Raw genomic sequence first — 22,975 nt, forward strand, 5'->3', positions numbered from 1 at the left:
AATTTAATGCTTGATGCACAAACTGAGTTTTGACTTGATACACAAATTCAAGATTTAAAATAAAAACACACACCATCTGTCAGGGAAATTTGACTTTAATAGACCAAAAATATCACCTTAATTATTTAAATACAGCAGTGACTTTTGCATCCTCGCAGAACGTTTTGTTTTCGGGGGAGCAACAAGCCAAGAAGTCCATCTGGCGGAGTGGGGTTGTGTAATGTTGACACACGCTTCAAAAAGCTCCCCTTCTCCTTTTCCTTGATAGAAAAAACACAACCATGGCCTGCTTTTCTAAAGCTCCAGGTTCTCGTCATTCACGCAGCAAACTGATTCCAGACCAGTGCCTCTAATGTGCTTTAAAAATAGAAGTACAGCAAGCTAAGACATTTCTCGCCCGTCAGTAGAAACACAGTTAAAAGTTCACCTGCACAGCTCTACACTCCAAATTACAATAATATAACAATTGTAATAGTTTTTTTTTTTAAAAAGCCGATATGCTTGACATACATTAGTGCTGCTCTTTGATCATGTCAGAATACAGGCAGATGCATCTCTTTACGGGACTTCAGGTTAAGGGGAACCTTCATACATGAGCTTATAAAGTGCAACCCATTAGAGAGAGAGTTGTGAGAGAAGGCAATCCAACCCTGATCACGAGCCGAGACGAGACGAGACCAATACACTGGCCCATACTGTGGCCAGCATGTTCACTGTTGACTCTGTGCATGAGATAAATATGACCAAATAAACTAAGACCCACAAAACACTGTCACCAACAAACACACACACACAATAAATATAACTAATAAAAATATATATGCAATGTAGCCAACTTTCTACAGCTTTCATGTCATTTTAGCCCAATTCTAACGCATAACAATGCTAATCCTTTCTGGAATCAACCAAAGAGGAAGAAAACAGATAGATAATAGAGAAGATAGAAGTTCATCGGTAATACCCAGAAGGGATGGGACGTCACGGTGATGATGGTGGTGAGCACGTGTGCATGTGTGCGCTGGAGGCTTTTGTACATGTCACGGATATTTAGGACTCTAGTGTTTACTGGAGAGGCAGTGTGGCGCGTTATTTTTTGATGGAGTGTGTTAACAGCAGAATCCAGTCAGCGGAACGTCTTCACGCCGTGGCCTCGGCACAGATGTAGGACGCAGGAGGCTGTTTGCAAGGGACGCTGACGCTGTCGTCATACGGAGGCAGCAGCACCTGCACATACAAACGGCCACAGGCAGAGGATCAGCGTTGCTTTTTCGCTTTAGCGTCGCTTTGAATAAATCTCCGACAAATATGACCCGCAGGGCATGCGGGATGTATGGAGGAAAACGTTAGAAAAACATAAAACTAGGAACCGAATAGTTTAATGCGGATGTCGAGAATGCGCTGAGCGGGTCAACGTAAGGCTGAAAACAATACAATAAATCAGCTTTATTGGCCAAGATTGTTCCCACAGACAGTGGTTTTACACACTCACAGCATACACATGTTAAGCATAAACACATGAACACTAGGGGAAATACAATAAGAGATAAAAAAACGATATGTACATGAGTGAATGTTATTTTAACCAAAAACCACGATTAAAGTAGGATTTCCCCTTAATAGGACTTTTCAACACATGTAATTATCTGGCAGAGGAACCTAAGGACTAAATTATAAGTATAGTTTGAATTCTTAAATGAAAAAGTTACATACTGTGCAAACATAGCAACTTTATCTGTAATACTGAAAAGCAACCCGTAGTTTTGTGATACTGTGAAGCTGGTCTTGGTTTCAAGACATTTTCAAGTCTGGGTCTCATCTCGGCCCAGCCACATTTTTACTTTGTCTCGTCTCAGTCTGGGAGACGCTGGACGAGCAGAGACCAGCTGTGACGTCGCTTTTTGTTAAGTGCAACCAATAATGTTCATTTCTTTACATTTATGTGACAGGGACATTCTCACCTTTGCAAACCATGATTCTCATACTAAATGTAATTCCAGTCTATGATGAATGTCTTCACTATATTAAAGCTGTGGACAAACAAACCAATATAGCCAAATATTGGCGGGTAACATGTCTTTAATGCTTATCCCTAACCTATGAAAACAGAAATCACTCCATTTGTTTCGTAATACCAGCAACCAGTTTGTTTTTTAAGAGATCAGAAAAGCAAACCTGAGATCCCACCAAAGGAAAATTGAGAAACTGACAGCATGCATGTTCTAATGATTAACTCTAAATACTGTATTAATGCAAGTGTAAGAATCTTCTGTTTGTAAAGTTTCTAAAGTTTCTGAGTTTATAACAGTTGGTTGTTTTTCAACGATGATAATTGTGCAGTAAAACTCCTACTTCTCCGCTCTGAATCTAAAAAGTGTCTTTAACCATGCTCGGTGCTTAGCCATCCACCAGCTGAGCAAACCCAGCTTTGTCCCGGTTCTGTGTAGCCCAACGGCCCGTTTCATCACGCTGCCAACAAAAATGCAAGCTCCTTGTACGGCTCAGCTGATTTCATATACAGCACCATGTGTCTGACTAGTGGGTCTCACGTTTTAAACAATAAGCTATTGAGAAAGACAGTCCGTGCAGACATGACCTGAAACACCGGCTCTGAAACACCTCACAGTGTTGGCTTTTACAAGGGAACCCACAGCCACGCAGCGGTTCCTTTTCCCGTTTCCCCGTACCTGGACAACAACCACAGGGAAACAGCAGACACTGTCATGCTGACGTGGATGCAGAGCCGATAAAGAACTTTCTGATAGTTATTCTGCTTATAGTGAGGGGAAACTTGCAGTCTTTCAACCACGAACATGTTCCAGACATACTCCTTGGATTTTTTATTTTTTTTAATTTCCATGCAGAGTTGCAAATCAAATAAGCCACGCTGGGACATTCGTTTTATCATTCCCAAAGAAGACTTTTTCTTTAGTTTTTCTAAATGCACACTGTGGTCCACTGCAGGGAAGACTGGCAGCTGCCTGAAAGGATGTCTACTTGTACAAAATCGTTCTCACCACTAAATTTAGGTAAATGATGGACCTAAAATGATTTAAGAGTGACTGAACATCCCTTTAGAAATGGAAGCATAGGCTGCTTTGCAAAGGCCATTGCTGATGCCTTTCTCCTCTGACGGCATGGTTTCAGCTTTACATAGGTGTAAAACACTGGTTAATGTTGGTTAATCAATGGATTTGATTAGCGACCTCTGCAACAATTTCACCGACGCCGTTGCCCAACAGAAAATGTCCAAGCAGACGTCATCCCCCCACGTCAGCCTCACTGAAGAGAAATTACTCTTGTTTCCCGCTCTGATGCATTTCAAAGGTAACTTAATGCTTCTGTGTGGGAGAGAGCAACTTATGCATGTCCAGTAACTTGTCCCTCATGTGCTGTCTTTGTGCACTTTTGACCTAAACCACGGTATTACTAACATTTCACCACTCAAGCTGTTAATAAGAAGCCACAAACCTGCTTGCAGTCTCTGCGGAGCTCTAATTGAATTTGCCTCGTTCAACTGAATAAGCATACCTGTAGGCTGGAAGCCGATTTTAGGCGATAAATGGACAGGTTCCTGCTTTCAGCCGTGTTTTTTTTTTACTCGTGTGTGCCGGAGAGAGCCCGCCTGCTGCCTTTCTATACAGCCCAGGTGTTTTACTCATCAGGAACCTATAGCTCTCCCTGCTTCCTCAAAGTTCACGACGCCGCATAAAACCCCATGCGCATCAGGATGTGGAGTGTTTTTTTGACAAGTTGCACAGTTGTACACTCTGAGGAGAGTTAAGCTGCAGACTGGCAACGCGTGTTCCTCAGAAAACAAAAGGAAAGTCAAATAACGCTCTGTACGGAGACGGGTATTAAGAGCTTCCCTTATGGTTCAGCGGAGAGTCAAAACAGGTCATTAGCTTTTCCACAGCCTTATTTCTCTTCCCCCCCTTCTGTCGCTGTATAAGTGCTTCTAATTAGCGCGTGGGTGGCAGCGGTAGAGTGCCAGACCTAAGCAACAGGACTCCAACAAGAGCCACCGAAACGCACAGACAGTCCTCCTTTATGGTATGGAGGCACCATTCTAATGGCTTTGGCAGGATAGAGCCTCATCTCTCCATCTCAGTCTCTTCATCCACGCTACTGCAGCCTCTGTAAAAGTTCCTGCTAAGACAGACCGGCTTTATATTTCCTTCCTCCCTTCAACATGCTGGCTCTGCAGCAGCCAGGCTGGGCCAGGCAGGAGGAAACCTACGCAGATGATAAAAACATGAGCACAGACCTGGATGGAAGTGAAAATAAAAGCTTAGTTTTTCCACAGCTGTGAGCTGGGTTGTTGGATATAGATGTGGAAGAAAGACACAACTCAACGTCAAACACCGTTTCATGCTGGAGTAAACGTCCCAACTCCAGGCCTCTACTTCATTTTATTGGGATTTCATGCGACAGATCAACACAAAACAGTGGACGATTGTGAAGAGGAAGAAAAAGAATGAAAGGCTTAAAAGTTTTTTTTTTTTTTTACGGCTACAGATCTGAAAAGTGCGGCGTGCCATTATGTTCAGCCAACCCTTTTTCCTGATTCATTAAATATAATCAAGTCCGACCAAATTTTCCAATTACTATTCAGTAAAGAACGTAAAACTGTGTTTATATTTCAGTAGAAAAACAGAAGAAACTGAACTGTGAAGACCCAGAAACACGGCAGACGGGTCAGGAAGAAATTTGTGGGGTAATTAAAGCAGGGTTTATAAAAGGATTATAAAACAACACCCCAAACTTTGATCTCACAGAACTCTGTCCAGGCCATTAACAGAACCCAATCAGGTGGGGACACAGCAAACACACACAAGGTGCTCAGCTCAGATGAGACCAGATTAATACGTTTATGGAATACATGCGTCCCCATAAACACCCTATCTGTGCATATTAAGAAGTCAGAACTTTTCAGACAACAAGAAGTGGTTTAAAATTCAACGGGGTTTTTTTTCAAGCGCAGTATACAGGTCATATGAAGTAACTCACCGTGGTCTCGTTGGAGGTAACGTAGAGCAGGATCTGAGAAGCCCCCCTGCCGCTCACGTATCTGTAGCAGTTCCACACACATGCTATCAGATAGGCCTGGCACCAAAACAAGGAGAAAAGAGAGAGGACAAAAAAGGTAAATAAGAACTACGGATCGCCACACACCAACAATACTGAGAAAAACCTTGAAGGTTTTAGCAAATAATAAATCAGAATCAACATGACTTAGAAGCACAACTGTGCAGGAGATAGTTTGTGAGTTTAGTTTGGACTCCAGTGAGCATCTGCTGGTGGCTACCAAGAAGCCCTGATATTTATAAATGCAGATCTATATAAAGCTACTGCCTTCCTCAGAGCCTTCATCTGTATTTTTGGCTTTATTTTACTCACTATAGTGAGATCATTTCAGGCTTTCTGCTCTGAGTGGTCTAAAGTTAGTATAGCATATCTCCAGGAGCTGGAAGCACTGCTGACAAACAAACGCTCTTTTTTCATATTAAAGTAAGTTTACATGGCTGCAGATGGGTCACCCCATCCAGAGAAGCTGCGTTAAATCAATTATTGACTGCATGCAGAGATGGATATGGCATTCCACTTACATGAACAGCATGCCTCATAGTGCATGAAAGGCTGAAACCCTCAGTCTCTACTTACAGGATGTGCCTAAGCCAAATACATCATTTAACAGTTGTGAAAAACAAGCTCCTGGTGTGTTCTGCTACCACAGCAGGCAGCCTGCTACTGGAAGTCCTCCTTTAAACACAACACCATCTGCCCAGTCCATCTCTTTGTCCATCTGCTTCCTGGCCCAGAGCCAGTCAGAGCTCTCTTACTTTCTTACTATCATAACCCAATTAGACGGGCTAGTCAATGCCCTGACGGCTCTGTGTTTTAAAAAGAAAAAAGAAAAACTCCTCAGGAGTGCAAAGATCTATTTCCAGAGACAGAGGCAGCTCGTTTAACCTGCAGGGGATTATACAAGAGTTAAGATGTTTGTTGTGTAAAGGGAATTATTTCACTGAACAGGGGAGGAATATTACTGAAACCTGGCTATTGCTCTAGATTCCTAATCTGAAAGCTTTGCTGTCTATAAATCAAAGGGACAGGAGGAAGAGGTGGGGAACCCAGGTTCAGAAAGTCAAAAGCTAGAGATTAGTTCCAACCATTTGCATTTCCAGCTTCACGGCAGACAGGAACTGGAATCACTCAGTTAAGTGAACAGGGTGAAGGAAAACTAGGCAGGGCTTTGACTTTCTGAAGCTGGATTCCCCACCTCTGGCTGGAGGCGAGAGGCGGGATACACCCTGGACAGGTTCTCAGTCCATCACAGGGCGACAGAGACGCAGGATGAACTATCATCCACACACATAAGAACAATTTGGAGAGACCAATTCTCCTAACAGTCATGTTTTAGGAGAGTGGAAGGAAGCTGCAGCACCTGGAGAAAACCCATGAATGCACCGGGAGAACATAGAGACTCCACGCAGGAAGACGCCAGGCCAGGATTCAAACCCAGGACCACAGTTCTACCAACTGCCTCATCATGTCAGATTTTAATCTTTTTTTTTTTGTTAGTGCAAAAAAAGTTGAAAAAGAACAAGATCAACTGGATCGAGTATGGACAGTAGACACTGAGGTTTTATGCCGTTACAATTACAGAATTGCAGAAAAAGAATCAAGCATACCAAGACTGAGTCCAGAGTTAGTAATGCAGCTCTGCAGCTCCTCTGCCTCTTGCTGCTCACTGCCTGTCAGTGGGCTGAATGAGAGCTCTTACATGTCTCCCTCACATGCAAGACAGATAAATGTGACTGGCTGGAAAACTTGGGGGGTTGCCATAGACGCAGAGGCCGGTACCTCTGTTAAGCAACTGAGTGCAGCCTGGAGGCCTGATCAGAAAGCCTGACTAGCCAGCTTAAACTAGCGTGTGCTACTCTACAGAGAGCAGAGCTGCAAAAGGAATAATATTCTGCACATTAAGAAGTGGAAAATTACTAAATTTAACACGTTTTTGTCCTAACTTTTTGCATACAGATACAAGTAAATGTTATAGGCAGCATCATTAAATACATAATATTTAATTGCATTATCTGAGCAATACTCAGAGTAATTGCTGTTTTTCTGTCGTTAATAAAAGCAATAATAATCCTGTTACAGATTCATTTGTGGACACTTCAGATATATCCCACACAAACAAACTTCTTGTCATAAAATCCATCCATCCATCCATTTTCCGTCATGTTTATTTCTTTTTGGGGTCCCGAGGGGTGCACTGCAAAAACTGAATTAAAAATAAGTAAACATTTCTTGAAATTAGTGTATTTGCCCTTAATTCGAGCAGGTAAATAAGATGATATGCCAATATCAACTACACTTGAAATAAGATGATGGAGATGAGTTGCTGCTATTTTAAGTGCAAAAATCTTATTCCATTGGCAGATTATGTAAACTTGCTGCTCAAATCAAGGACAAATACACAAATTTCAAGAAAATTTTACCTATTTTTAGTCATGTTTTTGCAGTGTGCTGGTGTCTATCTCCAGCTGTCAATGGGCGAGAGGCGGGGTACACCCTGGACAGGTCGCTAGTCTATTGCAGTTGTCATAAAATATCAGACTAAGTATATCCATGAAGTCATTGTCACATACGTATATAGTTAAATATGTGTCTTAGTTTCATACTGTTACGTCAAACCTGCCAACGTTAAAAAAAAGGATGTGAGGATGTGCAAAATAAAGGTTACAAAAAAGTATTTTTGCTCTTCTAAAAAAAAAAAAAAAAAAACTGCGGGATATAAGTCTAAATTCTTACAGTGGAGAGAGAGAGCGTTACCTTGAAGCCGATGATGCAGCCGATGAAGAGCAACACAATAAGGACCAGGCAGATGTTGCTGAGAGCAGCGACCTCCTCTTTGTAAGGGAAGTTATCAGGCTGGAATCAGAAAACACGCGTCGTTATACAGCGCAGAGGTAAAGTCTGGGCACCATCCCTCAGTTTGACTTAAATGACTAGAACCTTACCAGCTGGTGTAGGTAATCCTGAATTGTGTTCGGGTACACAACAATGCTAACAGCCACCAGGGCGTTGAGAGCAAAGTCAAATATTTGATAGCAGAAAAAGGGGACGATCCATGCGGCCCGCAGCTGCAACAAAGAAAAGCGTGAGACAGAAAGTAGGACTTCGTCTGCAGGGTTGGGGGAATAGAGATCACACAAGAAGCCGTTGACTTTACCTTGTATGCACCATATGTTGCCATCCCACATATAAGTATCATCAGCAGGGAGATTGCCGAGGCAATGCACATGTCTGCAATAGCAAAAAAAAAAATAACTTTAATTTAGTAATTCCACCTGTACACATTTCTGCTGTGAACAACCATTTCGCCTTTCAGTCAGTGTGGCTCAGACACACTAAGCTCCAGGTTTCATTTCTGAAAAGGTTTACAGCATGACGTCCTGCTGATGTGTGAGCAGACCAGAAACAACGCACGGCGTACGGCACGCATCCACCTGAGAGCAGATAAACCTCAGTGTTTGGTTCACTCTGTGTTTATCTTACCTAACATCAGCTCAGCGCGATGCAGGAAAACCAATTACTGAGTTACATAGCATGGCATAAGGGTTTGGCAGAATCAGATTTAAAAAATGTGGCAGAGCTGAAACACTTCAGTGAGAGAACATCCTGCCTGTGTGTGAATCCATCGTGTATCAGGTTGGGTCTTGTGCTTGTGATTCTGTCTTTCTTCCTTTTCCTGTAATTTATGTTCTTTCAGGTATGGCCTTATGAGTTAATTTCTTCATGTTTAGTTTCTTTGTTTAATCTTGTGTTTTTGTACATTTTGTAAAAAAAAAATAATAATAATATTTTATTTATATTCATTCATTCTGTTTTGAAAATGTATTCCTATATTGTTCTTTAAGTGCTTTAAGTTTAAGAAAATAATTGTGATTATGTTTTGGAGTCAATTTAAGAGGGAAGCTGTGGATGTTCCAATATTTTTAAGTACAGCTAACCTTGTAAAAAAATATAGTAGAAATGCATGATCAGTTTTATCAAACTGATAACTGATAACTTTCTCCTTCCGAAGGCCGATAACCGATAGTAATCAATAACCGATAACATACCAGGAGATACGACCAGTGGGCAAAGTATAAGATCATGACACCAATACTCCAAACAATACCAAAAACAGTTGACTCTATAACTTAATATAATCATTTTTCAAATGAAACACTAATAGCAAGCCAGTGTGTTAAAATGTATCAAACAAAACCATGTCTCAAATTAACATTTGTTTAAATAGGACATGTTATATTTAAAAAAAAAGTATCTTGATGCAGGATTTAAAATAAGTAAAAAAAAAAAACAGCCTTCCAACTTTGACAACTTTGACTTGACACATTTGGATGTGCCTTTCTAAACACAAACCAACCAACCGTTTGGAAGTCATTTTTTCAACCTTTTTGCAGTTAGATTTCTATAGTTTGTGCACAGCACATGAGGGTAATTGGCCAAATATTATTAACAATTATTAAAATCGTGACTGAGTTGTTTTCCGGCATGAGGCGATATTCTAATGATGTTTTTTTTTTTTCCAGACAGAAGGTTTTCTCCAATTAGAACAACCTCACATGAACCCCATGGGGTTCCAGTGAGGTTGTTCTAATTGGAGAAAACTCGGTCATGATTTTAATAATTGTCACAGAAGTAACACCACAGAAGTGGTGAGACGGCACCAGATGTAACACAGACTGCATCAATGGGTGACTCTAATCCGGGGACTTTATAGTCATTCCCAATCAGTGAATCTCAAAGCCATATGGCATGGGTCTCCATATGGGACTCCTGGACTAAGAGGGATTTTTCTAAGTCTTTGGACAGATGGAAAGTAGCTTTTTTGGGTGTTAGATTCAGACAAAGGTGTCAACTGTCCTCTAGTTAAGAATGAGAGGTATTCTAAAAACAAAGCCAAGTATTACATTACCTATGTGTTAGCCAGTTTATGTATATGACTCCACAAGGAAAACATGAAGTAGTCTGTCACAGTGTGGAATTTAGTCTCAAACAGAGCAGAAACAACTAACTAGTTCAAAAGGCCTACTAGATACAGTGCCTTGAATGTTTTGTTGGAATTTTAAACTTCAATGTAATATAACAGGGGTTCGTGAGATGCTGTGCATTGGAAGGAAAAGAATACAACATTTTCCAGTTTCTTCACACAAAAATCCAAAAACTGTAGCGTGGATTTGTTTTCAGCCCCTCTGATAAAAGAAATTGTGAAGTTGTCTCTTCAGGTATGTCTCTGCCAGCTTAGCACATCCACAGTTTGAGTTTGTTGCACATTCTTCAGTGCAGAATAGCTCGAATTCAGTCAGATGGGACACAGATCATCTGTGAACAGCGAGTTTTAAATAGCCACAGACTCTCATTTAAATTCACTTCTGTACTGCCATTTTAACACATGAATATGCCTTGACCTAAACATTGTAGCTAGCGCTGCATGTTTATGGTCATCGTCCTGCTGGACGGTAAACCTCCATCCCATTCACACGGCGTTTCCAGCCCCTAGCCTTTGTTATCTGCCAGGATTTAAGTCATTCTAAGCCCCTTTCCCCGCTGAAGAGCTGAATCCCCACAGCATGATGCTACCTCCACTATATTTCAGAGAGTAGTTGTTGCGTTCACTTTCTGCCAGATGTTTAAAGTTTGGAATAAGGTTTTATTAATTAACCCTGCTTTAGATTCCCCCCACAACATTTTCCCTGACCTCTCTGCTGTCTTCTAACAAACCTCTAAAACCTTCACAGAACAGTTGTATATTTAATGATATTCAATTATGAAACAACTGGAGTCTATTTTGTTAATTAGGCAACCTTTGAAAGCAATTAGGTGCATTGGATTTTATTTAGGGGTATCTATTTATAAAGGGTCAGTATACAAATGGCCACAAAATTCCTAAGCAGTTTAGTTATAAAAAAAAATAAATAAAAGATTTGGAAACAAACCGATGCATGCCTTCCACTTTGCAATTCTGTCCTACTTTGTGTTTGTCAACCACATAAAATCCCAGCACAACACACCCACTTCATGGGCCAGCTATGATAAAACACTGGGATCTTTTGGGATATACTTACTGGCATCATCCATGACATCTAGGTCATTCGCCAACTCAGCGCTGGTCAGGTGGTACTTTTCAGGATCGCTCAGCGCTGTGAGCAGGATGAGTAACACCACGGCATTGATGAGCTTAGGGACAGAGGACATATGTGCAGATGAAGACGGCAACATGGGCAAAGTAGAGTAAAACAGGGCATCAGCAGGAGGCAAAGATGCATAAATGAATTCGGTGTGTTGGGCAAAAGAGATGCTATGAGCACATGAACGTTGAGCCATTTGTTAGGACACTACCTCTACCCGAGCCTTTACTCTGCTCATTATGCTGATGATGACTCACTTGTCCCCATTGATGGGGTGAAGCAATGGAACATTCTCGCCATTCAATAGGCAACCTGACACAAAATCTGCTACCTGAAGAGACCCGCTGCTAATTTATTCATAGAAAGTAGAGGAGGGCTTTTTCCACAAGTGGCATTACGGTTCAGTTAACCCAGTCCTCTACCTTCACTTAGAAAGGCTGCTGGATTCAGCGGATGACTTAAAACCCATTCAAATTAGACAAATAACCTAATAAACCATGACAGCCGCATGCACATAGCTGGACTCATCCGCTTGTCTACTATAATCTTAGGGAATAGGAGGTAAACAATGACAATCAGACACCCTGGAAGAATTGACCATCCTTATTTGGATGGGAGCAGGTGTCCAACCTGACGTCCTCACTGAGGCCATATGGTGCTTCCCTGCTGATGCGCTCGTTTCATAATTGGTCTACATGGGAAGCAACGGGTGACAGGCAGATGCTCACCATGTACCAGACCCCCAGGATGATGGTTCCTGTGCGCACATGGAAGCACAGGCAGCAGCTTGTGGAGTACCAGCGGTCCCACGGGGACGTCATCTTCTTGTCTGTCCACATTTACCCGCGGGGTCCCCACGATGTCCCGATGCACGTCCGCTGAGCGCCGAGTCTGTCCGAGAAACGACGAGACGGAGAGCCACCCGCTGCAGGTCTGTCCGCTGTTTACTGATCGCCTCTGAGAGGATTAAAGCGCAGCTGCGTCAAGCTGCCCGACGTCTGAGGCGGAAGCGCGAAATGCGATTTCAGATTAAAAGCTCGATTTCGCGTTGCGGCAGAAAGCGCAATTCGAATCGTGATTGTTTTAAATTTTATAAATACAACTTTAGTGGAGAAAGACTTTTTTTTAAAGCACCAGCATCTGGAAAAACATTTATAAATTGTGTTTCAGCACCAGCACTTAGACTCCCTTCAGTTAAGTGTGATTTCTTCCCACTATCAGTTAAAGGAATAGTTGTCAACTTCATTAAGAAGCAGAAATTTCTTATGTTGAATTAGGAATATTAACATAAAGGACCCTAGGTCATCATACTTGATTGTGCGAGAAATTACGTTTCTGACCAATCTCAAAATCCAACACGGCGGAAATCCATATATATATATTTTTTGGGAGGGATGTTTTTTTACTAAAAAATAATTAAACTACTCGTTATTTATGGATGTTGGAGCTTATTAGCTCTGAATCTTCATTCGAATTTACCAAGCAAATGTAATATAACTATAGTAAAACTAAAGGCAGGCGTATGGGCCTTAGTTCCATACTTTACAATTAACAGCCATATTTTGTGAGACTTAGACTATATCATAACAAGAAAAATGTTAAATGTGACAATACCTGATGAAATACTTAGCTAAATTAAACTAACTTATTCAGTTAAATATTAGATTAAGCAAAATTATAAATTTTTCCCAAGGATTACTGGGAAGTGTGGTCATTGTGCTCTTAGAAAGTCATAGGTACATTTGGGACATGCTCCTCTCTGGGCACGTCAATGTGCCTTTGAGTCAGGCACTTAACGCAATATTACCAATCTGCATTTGCATTTTACAAATCTATGTTCCACATTATGAGGACTGTAAATGTAGATACTATGATTATTTACCAACATGCCTTATCTGATTGTAGCCCTCAGCTACTATCTGTCAGACCTTTTTCTTTTACCCATCATTTACTGTGCCTAACAGAATTATTTTTATGCTAAAATTAACGATAAAGACTAGCTACAGGAGAACCTAAGCAGTTTGAAGCCTCCTTCATCTGTTAATGACCTTCGCAAAAACTTATTTTGTAGCGCTACTTCCGGTGAACTACCTGTTAATGTGCGCTGTCTAGAGGAGACTGCAAGGTCGCGCTCGCTCCTGCCGGTGATAAACACCCGAGAGAAGATGGACTCAAATCCCATGATGTAACGCGTGATTTCGAGAAAGTGGCCCAGCGGATTAAATTCCAAATTTTAACCTGTTATTTTCTTCATACAGAGTCGCGAGTTTTGCCATTAAAGTTTTTTTTTTTTTTATTAAAACATTATAACCAGTTCAATCCCAATTATACCAGACCAGGTAAATACCCGACAGGTTTGGAAGAGTTATTAGAAATCCAAGACTGATGACATGCATGCAGCCGATTCTAGTTGTATTATTAAATGTAACTTCAGTGTCAAACAGGGGCCCTTATCTAAGGACGCTGGCAGCAGGTGTTGCGGCTGCTGTTTTGCACATTGTTTAAACAGATCCGTGACAACTCCATGCTCCTCAGAGGTAAAGCAGTTCTCGACATCAACATCAATTACGCTTTTAATTAGTAGCTCAGGAAGCACTGCATTATCCAGTTTATACTGTAAAAGTTCGGAGTTTGTAAAGGAAAATGGTGATACTTTCTGAAACAGCCAGATATTCCCTTTTCCTGACTTGATTCTTTTCATATTTTGATTTGGAACAAATATTGCAGGTGAAATAAAAAGCTACAGGGATTTTGAGTACAGCTGTAGAGCCAAGTTGCAACATATATTTATCAGGAAGGAATCAGGCCCCAGATAGAAAAACTGGCCTTTATTTAGTCTTTTTACATATGGCTTTAGCTTTTCTTTTATTACAAACAGGTTTTACAAAAAGATTCTGAGGACTTCTGAATCAAGCAGAGGTGGAAAACGAAGAAACGAGAGAGGCCGATGATGACAGCGGCGACATCAGAGGCTCCCAGGAGGCTGCAGCTGAAAAACAGCGAGAGACACAGAGCGGCCAAACAGACGAGACGAAAAGGACGGGCAGAGGTGATGGCATTTTTTTTTTCTTTAGAATCACAGAAGAAAAAAGAAAAACACAAAGAATAAAGAGAGCCTACGTGAGTCCCTTTTGGGTGCCGGACGAGGCTCGTTTAAATCACAATAGTTTACAGCTTGTAGAGCTCCAACGGTTAGTCTGAGTTCAACATCAGAGCGAGTTAAAAAGGAGGCCAGTTCATCCTTTGGGCCCAGCGCTGCACCAGCGTTATTCTCTACACAGTAAACACCAGTCGCCATCCACCGCCACCACCACCACAAATTTCTAAACTTTAGCAGTATTTTTCTACAGGTCTAAGGACTACAGTACAGCTCCTTCAGTTATTTGATTCAGTGGAATTAGAGGACATTATCAGAAGATCAAACGCAGAAATCATTAACACCTCATCACATTAGATTGCACTGCATTACATTTCAGTTTTCAAGGACCCATCAACTGGCACACACCATGTGTAGAAAAAGCCGTTTCATTTTCAGACATTTCTTTTTTTTTTATTCTGGTAAAGTCCATCAACAGCGACCGTCGTTCCAAATCCCAGTCAAAGGAGGAGGGGGGGGGGGAGGGTTGCATAAACAGGATATGAAGTCTCTTGCATACGGGGGTGTCTCATGTCTCTCTCCTTGCCTTCTTCTTCTTCGCTGCTTTGGGCACTTGGCTCTCCTCGGTTTTTTCTGTGGAAACAGGGCAGAGAATACCTCACATCAGGCACCCAATCAAAGTTATTTTCTATTGTTCTTTGTATTGTCGTTTTTCCTCGCTTTATTTGCAGATTTAAAGGAACGTGTTCTTTCGAAGGTGTTTGATTGTACTCTGTCTTGACCAAATGACCCTAAATTAGCCTAATTTACAAGGTTCTATTTTGCCCAAAGCTTTTTGGTTGACTACACTGACGATCGGTTAACCCGGTTTAAGATTTTTATATAGAAGAGGTGTGACTATCCTGCAGGGATAAGCAAAAACAGGATTTCACCCAAATAGTGGCCATGGTCTTACTTTGCTGTGTTGGAGCAGGAAGGTTGTTCTGCTTGGCAGCGGGCTCTCCTTCAGTCGGCTTCTGTGGCACTTGTGTGACAGGGGGTTTCTGGGATATCGAGTCCTTCACTGGTCGGTCTCCTCTCGCCTGCTCAGAGGAGAGAAGAAGAAAAATGTTCACATCTTTGTAGGAGAAAAGATGGAGAACAGTAAATAGGCACCAAATAATCTGCTTGTGATTGCTAGGGTGGTCGGGGCAAGCTAATCCTGTTTCTTAACTTATTTTATCAGACATTAAAGTTCTTATAAAGGAATCGTAATCAGCTTAAGTCTGTATCAGCAGGTTTGGCAACATAAGGTGACGCGGTGCATATCGAGCACACACATTAGCACCAGGGCTCCTCTGACTGATCTAGATCGACCATCTCTAGCACGATGGAGAGACTGGCTCCAAAAGTAGGATCGGACTTTGGATCCCAGCACATTTGACTTTACTACCTCTGTCCTTCACAGCTGGATGACTGGGAGGAAAACTAATACAACATAAGAGTGAGATTAGGCTCCAAAGCAACTTCTGTGTTTAGATGGAGTCTGAGAAACGCTACAACTGTTTGGTACAACCCAGAGAAGCTGAGGCGGGACTGGACCATAGGGATGGACGATTAGAAAAAAAGCTTATCGATTAAAAAAAATGCATATTGATTGATAATTATTGAAAATATTTAAAACCATATTTTATGAGCAGCTCTGCCTGGACATTTTATGATATTGCTAAATGATTTAATTTTAATAAAAAAAAAAAATCCAATTAAATCTTTATTTAACCAACTTTAACCATAACAGAATTTTTTTTTAAAGAAAAATAACTTAAGAGACCCGAGTTATGTTATTAAATAATGACAAAGAATAAACTAAAGTGAGCAGTAAAATGACCAAAATAAATATACCAAATAAATAAATAAAATAGCCTATTTAGGTGGGTATAGTACACTAGTTTCTCCTCAGGTTTCATAATTGAGAGGCTGACGCAGGACTGAGGTCAGAGGTCGTGGCGTGTAAGGACGCAGACTGCAGCTCATTTTGCACTGATTTTGCGTTAGTTGCACAATTTAGGGAGCGCTGTTAGAGAAAAACTTGCGTCCCGGAACTTTATATCGCGGATCAAGAGTGGCACGCCGCTTTGTGACGGCGTGCCTGGGTCCGCGATTACCATTGGTCGAGAGGAAGTAGTGACTGTAGCATCAACTAATGTGATAGGCTGAAAGGAAGGAAGGAAAACTATCGAATTTTTATCGACCCTATTTTTTTCTATCGCGCCACACGTCTATCGATCGATATATATTGTTATTGAATTATCGTCCAGCCCTACTGGACCATGAATACGGCCTATGGGACCCTGGGTTTCCTCCTGCCCCTTGGCCCCACTGACCTCCGCAGGAGCTGCTTTGACGGGCTGGACGGCAGCAGCGTTCTCCTGAGCAGGTGGCTGCTTCTTCACTGAAGGGGCAGGTGCCGCCTCCTTCTCCGGTTCCTCCACCTTCACAGAACACAGACGGAGCGGGGGATTAAAACTAGTTGGGAACGGTAGGAATTAAAGCAGAAACGAGCTCAATGACCGTTTAGTTATTTTCATGGTTGCAGCTGAAATGACGCTAAAGCCTCGTTAATCTCCAAAAAAGAAAACTCAACCGCCCTTAGTGCTGGGTTCCCATCCTCACCTGGCCAGGTGACCCTCCCTCCTCCGGGGTTTTCTTCTTCTTCTTTTTCTTCTTCTTAGTTTTAGCCGCTCCATCAGCAGTGGAGTCAGCCATGTCCTTCATGTCGTCTTCATTTTCCTCCTGTGAACCACGACAGGGACAAACGATAAGCAAAAGAGGACATTTAATACAAACTTGTACTAAATGCAAGCATATAATCAAAGCCAACGCTATGAAAAGTATACATATGAAGGTTCGTGAACCTTTTCTACTATTGGAAATTTTTAATCGCTCATGTGTTTCTGACAGACCAATAAAAACAGTTGTGGAAAATAATAAATGTTTTTCCAGCTAAAAATCTGAAAAGTGTGGAGTGACAATGCTTTAAACTTGACTACTTTATTCCAGGTGTACTACTATGATGGCAAATTTACTCTAGGCTTATCAGAGCAAAGGAGGCTGAACACAACCGCCCATTGCACTTTTCAGGTCTTTATATATAAAAATATATATATTAAAAACCCAGGTATCATTCTCCATCCTCTTCATTATCATATTGTGTTTGTTTATTCACATAAAACCCCAACAACATACATTTTCAACAGGGCAGAAACGTGAAATGGTTGATAATTCACTACTTACAGTTAACCTCCATCATGAAAACGCTAATAAGAAGCCTGGTTGGACTTACAGCTGCTCCAATCAGATTAACCTTGGCTGCCTCGGGGCGGGGCAGCTCCTGAGTCGGAGGAGGCTCAGGGGTGGGCTCCTCATAGTTGCCCCAGGCTTCAGAGGGGGCGTTCCAGTCGGAGCTGGGGTCGGCGGAACCGCCATCTGGAAAACACAGACGTGGAGCAGCTGCATCAGAACCAGGATGCTACACTAGTTCAACAGAGACGCTTTAAAAAAAACCAAAAAGTAGTGCATACTGAGTCCAGACCACTCATCGTCCACTCTGGGCTGACTGAGCCAGGACAGGTCGCTCACTGGTTGGGCCTCTACAAACACAACCAGTCGCTCAGATGAGTGGAGCTAAATATGCCTTGGAGGACTGTGCCATCTAGTGGTGAGTCCCGGTAATAAAAAATAAAAAAACAACCAAAAAACTTACGAGCAACTCCAAGTCCGGTTAGAGGCACCAGATTGAGATCTGCTGAGGGTACTGGCGCAGCCCATGACTCTGAAACACACACGTTTCACACATCTAGTGACACTGCAGCGCAACACCGTCACCCATTGGTCCAAACAACATCTGAGCCGAGCGTTTTATCTTTTGCTGGACCGTACGGGTCAACTTTCAGCTAACGCCGGCCCCTGTTTTATGAAATGTTTATTTCAGGATCGGGAGAGATCGGCAAACACAAATAAGGACTCAAACACTGTTTCTGTTAGAATATAAGGCACACATTTATTATTATTCCCCACAGAATACAGCACATCAAAACAATTAGCTCTTCACACACGCAAAGTAGCAAGCAATAAAGCAACAAGCTTTCAAACAAACGTGACGCTCAACAGATTCTCAGAATCAGCTCTTACCATTGACACGAACTGGGAGCCCTCAGTCCTAGGTTAGTCTGCCGTGAGTTCGTGTGTGGAATACCGGCATCGTGAATGCTGATCTTAACCTAGGACTGAGGGCTCCCAGTTCGTGTCAATGGTAAGAGCTGATTCTGAGAATCTGTTGAGCGTCACGTTTGTTTGAAAGCTTGTTGCTTTAATGCTTGCTACTTTGCGTGTGTGAAGAGCTAATTGTTTTGATGTGCTGTATTCTGTGGGGAATAATAATAAATGTGTGCCTTATATTCTAACAGAAACAGTGTTTGAGTCCTTATTTGTGTTTGCCGATCTCTCCCGATCCTGAAATAAACCTTTCATAAAACAGCCCCCCAGGGAGGCTGCTACAGCGCAGACTCACAACTCCCCGCTTTGGGAGTTGATTCCAGGACAATGACCCTGGTGGGCGCTTCTATCCATGACGGACAGTGAAGGGGAGCATAGTGGGCCTTTTAGTCTAGAAGAGCTGGAAACCACTCTGTGCTTTCTCAGAAGACAGCACATAATTAAGAAGTAGGAGGAAAGTTCCAGAGTATTTACAATCTGTCTGGGGGGGAAAAAGGTGATAAAAAGTTGTTTTCCCTACGCCCTAGGGAGTGACCCTACGCCCGTTTACCCGCTAGGTGCCTTCTGAGGGCTGATGGATTTCTCCAGACGAAGGAGGAGGGCAACGGAACACAAAGGTCTATGAAACCTTCCAGATATTTCTACAAACGTTAAACAAAACGCAACATTTCACTTTTTGGTTTGGTCTAGCACAGGAAACCTCAAAAGAAGTGTTTCCTCTATTTGAAACACGACTTAAAGCATTTAGCATTTCATTGTGATCACAGGTCTTAGTCTCGTACATATCCAGACAAATGAATAACTAAAAAACAAAACAAACACGCCGTTACCATCAACAGCTGGTCTCCAGAGCGAAGCCGTCGGCCTCGGGGTCGTCCAGGAGCTCGTCTTTGGAGCGGCGCTCTGCGGCGCAACCTTGGCTGCCACGTCAGCCGGAGCAGCGGCCGCCGCCTCTGGCACCACGATGCTGTTAGCTAACAGCGAAGGGAAAGAAAAAAACAAGACATTTCAAAATAAGAGGGCGAACAGATGACACGCTGCGTACGCTCCTACACCACGGCGAGCGGCCGCCGGCCTGGCTGACGGATCGATAGGAGGTCGACCTGAGGCGATCCGGCTGGCAATTACCTTGAGAGACAACAGCTTCGGCCTTCTCCGCCTTCACTTTGCCAGATTCTCCTGAGAATACAGGAAAGAAGAAGAAGGTCAATAAATGCCGCGAGGGGCTGTTTTCACAGACGGAAGGCAAACATACTTCAGGGAAAGCTCGGGGAAGATTTAATTCCCACGGTGCTTATATTTTTAGTACGCCTCATCAACAAGAGACCAGGGAGAGGCAATAACAACAACAGAAAGAAAAAAGGCTACACTGCTCCGCTTAGGCTTTAATTATGCCAAGTGTACGCAGGGAGCTGTTAAATAAAAATAAAAAGCAATCTGAAAAGCAACCTTTCTTCTTCTTCTGGCCGGCAGGCGCGGGCGGGGCAGCGGGGGCCTTGGGCTGCTCCGGGGGGGCGTTCACAGGTGTCTCCCCTCCTCTAGGGCTGGCCGAGCCGTCGCTGGAGTTCTTATCTTTCTTGCGCTGCTCACGTTTCTCCTTGTTGCTAACCTTGGTCTCCCACGTGCCTGAAACACACACACACACACCACTTTCTATTAAAAGGGAAGCCACTAGGATGTAGACGGACACCGCGGTTCAGACCTGCTGGCAACCAGCTGAAGGATTGTCATTTTTTTTAAAAAAAAAGGTGAAAGCAAACCAAATCCTACAGAGGGCACCCATTGGTCGCCGGTTAACTTGAGCTGCTTCACCTTCTTCGGGCTCTTTGCCATCTCCAGAGGCCGCCTTGGTCTCCTTTGCAGCCGCCTTGGCCTTCTTTTTGGACTTCTTCGTCTGCAGAGGTGCAACATGAACAGGGTTAGATTGTGCAGTTTACCATAAGGGGAACAGAGGGGCTGTCAAAGAGGGATGTTGTTGTGAAGAGCACAGAAAAGCCCCCGCTGTGAATCTGTAAATGTTCATAAGGAGCATATTTCACTTCTCTTTGGGGTTTCTGTGAAGAGGCACCAGAGATGAGCGGCTGTGTGATCGGGCAGAGAGATCAGGCCCATTGAGAATTACCTCAGCGAGCTTGTCGGTCGTGCCCTGCGCCGGCGCTGCCTGCTGATGTGGCACTCTCTCCTCGCACGCCGTGGCTCCTTCCTGCGCTTCAGCGACGGCTCTCCCGTTCGGCTGCGCTTTCTGGGAACGTGGAGCAGATCGGGAGTGAGAGCAGAAAGAATGCCGTAAAAATAAAATAAAAAAAAAATCCCGATTGCCTTTCGGTGGAAAACTAAACGCGCCGACATTGAGCCCAGTCCCTCCCCGGCTAACAGAGGCTAGCCCCCGTTAGCCGCCACATTGGCAGCATCTGTCACCGCGGCGCTAGCCTGTCAACTAGCCCCGCTAACAGCCAGTCACCCACCTTCTCTGCCTTCTTCTTCTTTTTCTTCGGCTCCTCTGCTTTCAGGGGCTTGGCGGCTCCGCGTTTCCCCTCGAGTCCGTCGTCCAGGGGGCTCGCAGCGGGACGCCTTCTGAAAACAGTCCGACAGAGCGAGGCCCACAGGGCGACCATCAGCAGCAGCCCGCTGCACGCCGCCAGCAGGATTACCCATGGCGGAATGAGCTCGGGCTTCAGCCCCAGGTCCACGCCGAGCTCGGAGCGGAGCCACCCCAGGCCTTTGGTCAACAGCTCGGTCAGACGGCCCGAGAGCAGCCCGAGCTGCTGGGAGGCCGCGTCCTGCCACTGCTCCATGCCTCCTTTTATTCAGACAACACACCGATTATTCACGCCGCGCTCACCGCTACTCGCCGAGCTAGCAAGCGACGCTAGCTAAAAATAACGGAACGACCCCGACATGATGGCAAACAATGAAATCATCAGCCAGCAGCATCGGCCCGAGATGGGTACCCCGCAGAAGGCCGAGCACGCTGCCGAGACTAACTAGGTGTGCTAACTGGCCGCTAAACCAGCAGCGAGCATTATTAGATTATGGACCACTAAGCTGGGCAGCACAATATATGGGATGTGACCGCGCGTGCAGCAAGTTCACCTCATATAGCTCCGTTATGACTGGAGGAGAAATGCGGCGTTCAAGGCGGTGGGAAAATCTACAACTCGGGCTGTTCGTCGCATCTACGAGTGGCAGCAGTCCGTTACTGCAACCCCAAAAAAGGGAATACGTGTCAGATATCGCTTCAAATACACATACATACATACACACACACACACACACACACCACTAAAACGTTTCTATAGAAAGGAGCAGGAAAAGATGTGCAAGAGGCAAGTTCTTCATTCGTGCCATTAGGATGCATCAGTCAACCACTCAGCTGTACTAAATTAGCTGATCATTAAACCAATTCATTTTCCATATGATCTGCATAGGAAATGTATACAACGCGCTGTATACATTTCCTGTTTTATTAATTGACTTGTCCCGCTGAAGAAAATGTATCATGAGCACCTGCTCGATGGCTAGAAACAGGGACAGTGCAGCGACCTGATTGGTCGAAGCACGGTAAAAAAAAAAAAAAGAAAAAAGGATAAAAACAACTTTGCAATAATCCAAGATTTCTACATATTCAGTTTCAAATCATGTGGTTGTCGTTCAATGTTGTTGTTTAAGGTTTTTTTGTGATGTGGAAAAAAATTAGAATGAAATAAATGGCCATTCTAAATTAGCTGAAAAGCTGAAAGTCAATAAACTCCAAATTATGAGAAAACATCAACATGTAATGCAACCTTTTAAAAAAAATAATTAAAGACAATAGACAACTTATTTACATCCAAGTTTATTTTGAAATTCCCTACTCCCCCTGTACAAGAAAAAAAACTCTCCACAAAGGCAGCAGTGATCTGTCAGAGATAGTACTTTTATAGGGAAGGAAAAAAAAAAATAATTGGAACCACAGTGTGTCTGTTTGTCTTTTTAATATGTCTACTGCTGTCATCTTTGGCTAGAATTTTTCGGCTGACAGCTTCCTGGCAGACCCAGTTCCTGGGAATCAAAGGTTTAAGCCAATAGAACAGAGTGGTGGGCTTTACATTTTACAGTGCCAATGCAGGAATGTTATGGACCTCTTCGTTACCACAAAAGAAAAAAACAGAAACCAGAAAAATTCAAATAAAATATGCAGTTGTGTTCACAACACAAACAAATATTAACTGATGGGGAGACAGAGACCATATGTTGAATTTCATGAAACTGGACAAAAAAAAAAATGAATCTACAAAAATGGAACTAGGTAAATATTAACAACGGTAACCTTTAATTCCAACTTTATCTTGAACCTCTACACAAAACCAAAATTCTTGGTCTTAATGGCTAGCAGGAGTTTCTGTTTAAGGATCTGTTTCGAAGAGTAGAGTGGCACGTA

At 43.0% G+C, this 22,975-nt stretch overlaps 3 protein-coding genes across 6 annotated transcripts in view; all 3 read right to left on the reverse strand.

Annotated features, from left to right (window-relative positions):
• Positions 1 to 79: 79 nt before the first annotated feature.
• LOC105933129 (lysosomal-associated transmembrane protein 4B) lies at positions 80 to 12,174 on the reverse strand. Its single transcript, XM_012872529.3, has 7 exons — positions 11,933 to 12,174; positions 11,142 to 11,253; positions 8,240 to 8,313; positions 8,028 to 8,150; positions 7,840 to 7,938; positions 5,008 to 5,103; positions 80 to 1,224 (listed from the first exon to the last, which is right to left on the reverse strand). The coding sequence occupies exons 1-7, from the start codon at positions 12,041 to 12,043 to the stop codon at positions 1,138 to 1,140; spliced, it is 702 nt and encodes a 233-aa protein (XP_012727983.2). The 5' UTR covers positions 12,044 to 12,174; the 3' UTR covers positions 80 to 1,137.
• Positions 12,175 to 14,016: 1,842 nt separating this feature from the next.
• On the reverse strand, positions 14,017 to 21,699 carry LOC105933128 (protein LYRIC). 4 transcript variants are annotated; one of them, XM_021321475.2, is made up of 13 exons: positions 21,021 to 21,695; positions 20,678 to 20,797; positions 20,326 to 20,449; positions 20,005 to 20,181; positions 19,684 to 19,734; positions 19,386 to 19,529; positions 18,044 to 18,112; positions 17,862 to 17,930; positions 17,624 to 17,766; positions 16,954 to 17,073; positions 16,665 to 16,772; positions 15,257 to 15,383; positions 14,017 to 14,934 (listed from the first exon to the last, which is right to left on the reverse strand). In XM_021321475.2, the coding sequence occupies exons 1-13, from the start codon at positions 21,348 to 21,350 to the stop codon at positions 14,870 to 14,872; spliced, it is 1,647 nt and encodes a 548-aa protein (XP_021177150.2). In that variant the 5' UTR covers positions 21,351 to 21,695; the 3' UTR covers positions 14,017 to 14,869. The 4 variants fall into 4 exon arrangements, with proteins under 4 accessions (XP_021177150.2, XP_012727982.2, XP_021177151.2 ...); XM_012872528.3 differs by having other exon boundaries at positions 20,368 to 20,449; positions 21,021 to 21,694; XM_021321476.2 differs by lacking the exons at positions 17,862 to 17,930; positions 18,044 to 18,112 and having other exon boundaries at positions 14,017 to 14,936; positions 21,021 to 21,699.
• A 675-nt stretch (positions 21,700 to 22,374) lies between these two features.
• The window catches only part of ubr5 (ubiquitin protein ligase E3 component n-recognin 5), a 55,638-nt gene continuing 55,037 nt past the window's right edge, over positions 22,375 to 22,975 (reverse strand). The window contains exon 60 of the mRNA XM_036129253.1: positions 22,375 to 22,948. Coding sequence (XP_035985146.1) covers positions 22,892 to 22,948 — 57 coding nt within the window. The 3' untranslated portion in view covers positions 22,375 to 22,891. The remainder of the gene's footprint in view (positions 22,949 to 22,975) is intronic.

The sequence above is a fragment of the Fundulus heteroclitus genome, chromosome 3 (genome assembly GCF_011125445.2).
Source record: "Fundulus heteroclitus isolate FHET01 chromosome 3, MU-UCD_Fhet_4.1, whole genome shotgun sequence".
NCBI lineage: Eukaryota > Metazoa > Chordata > Actinopteri > Cyprinodontiformes > Fundulidae > Fundulus > Fundulus heteroclitus.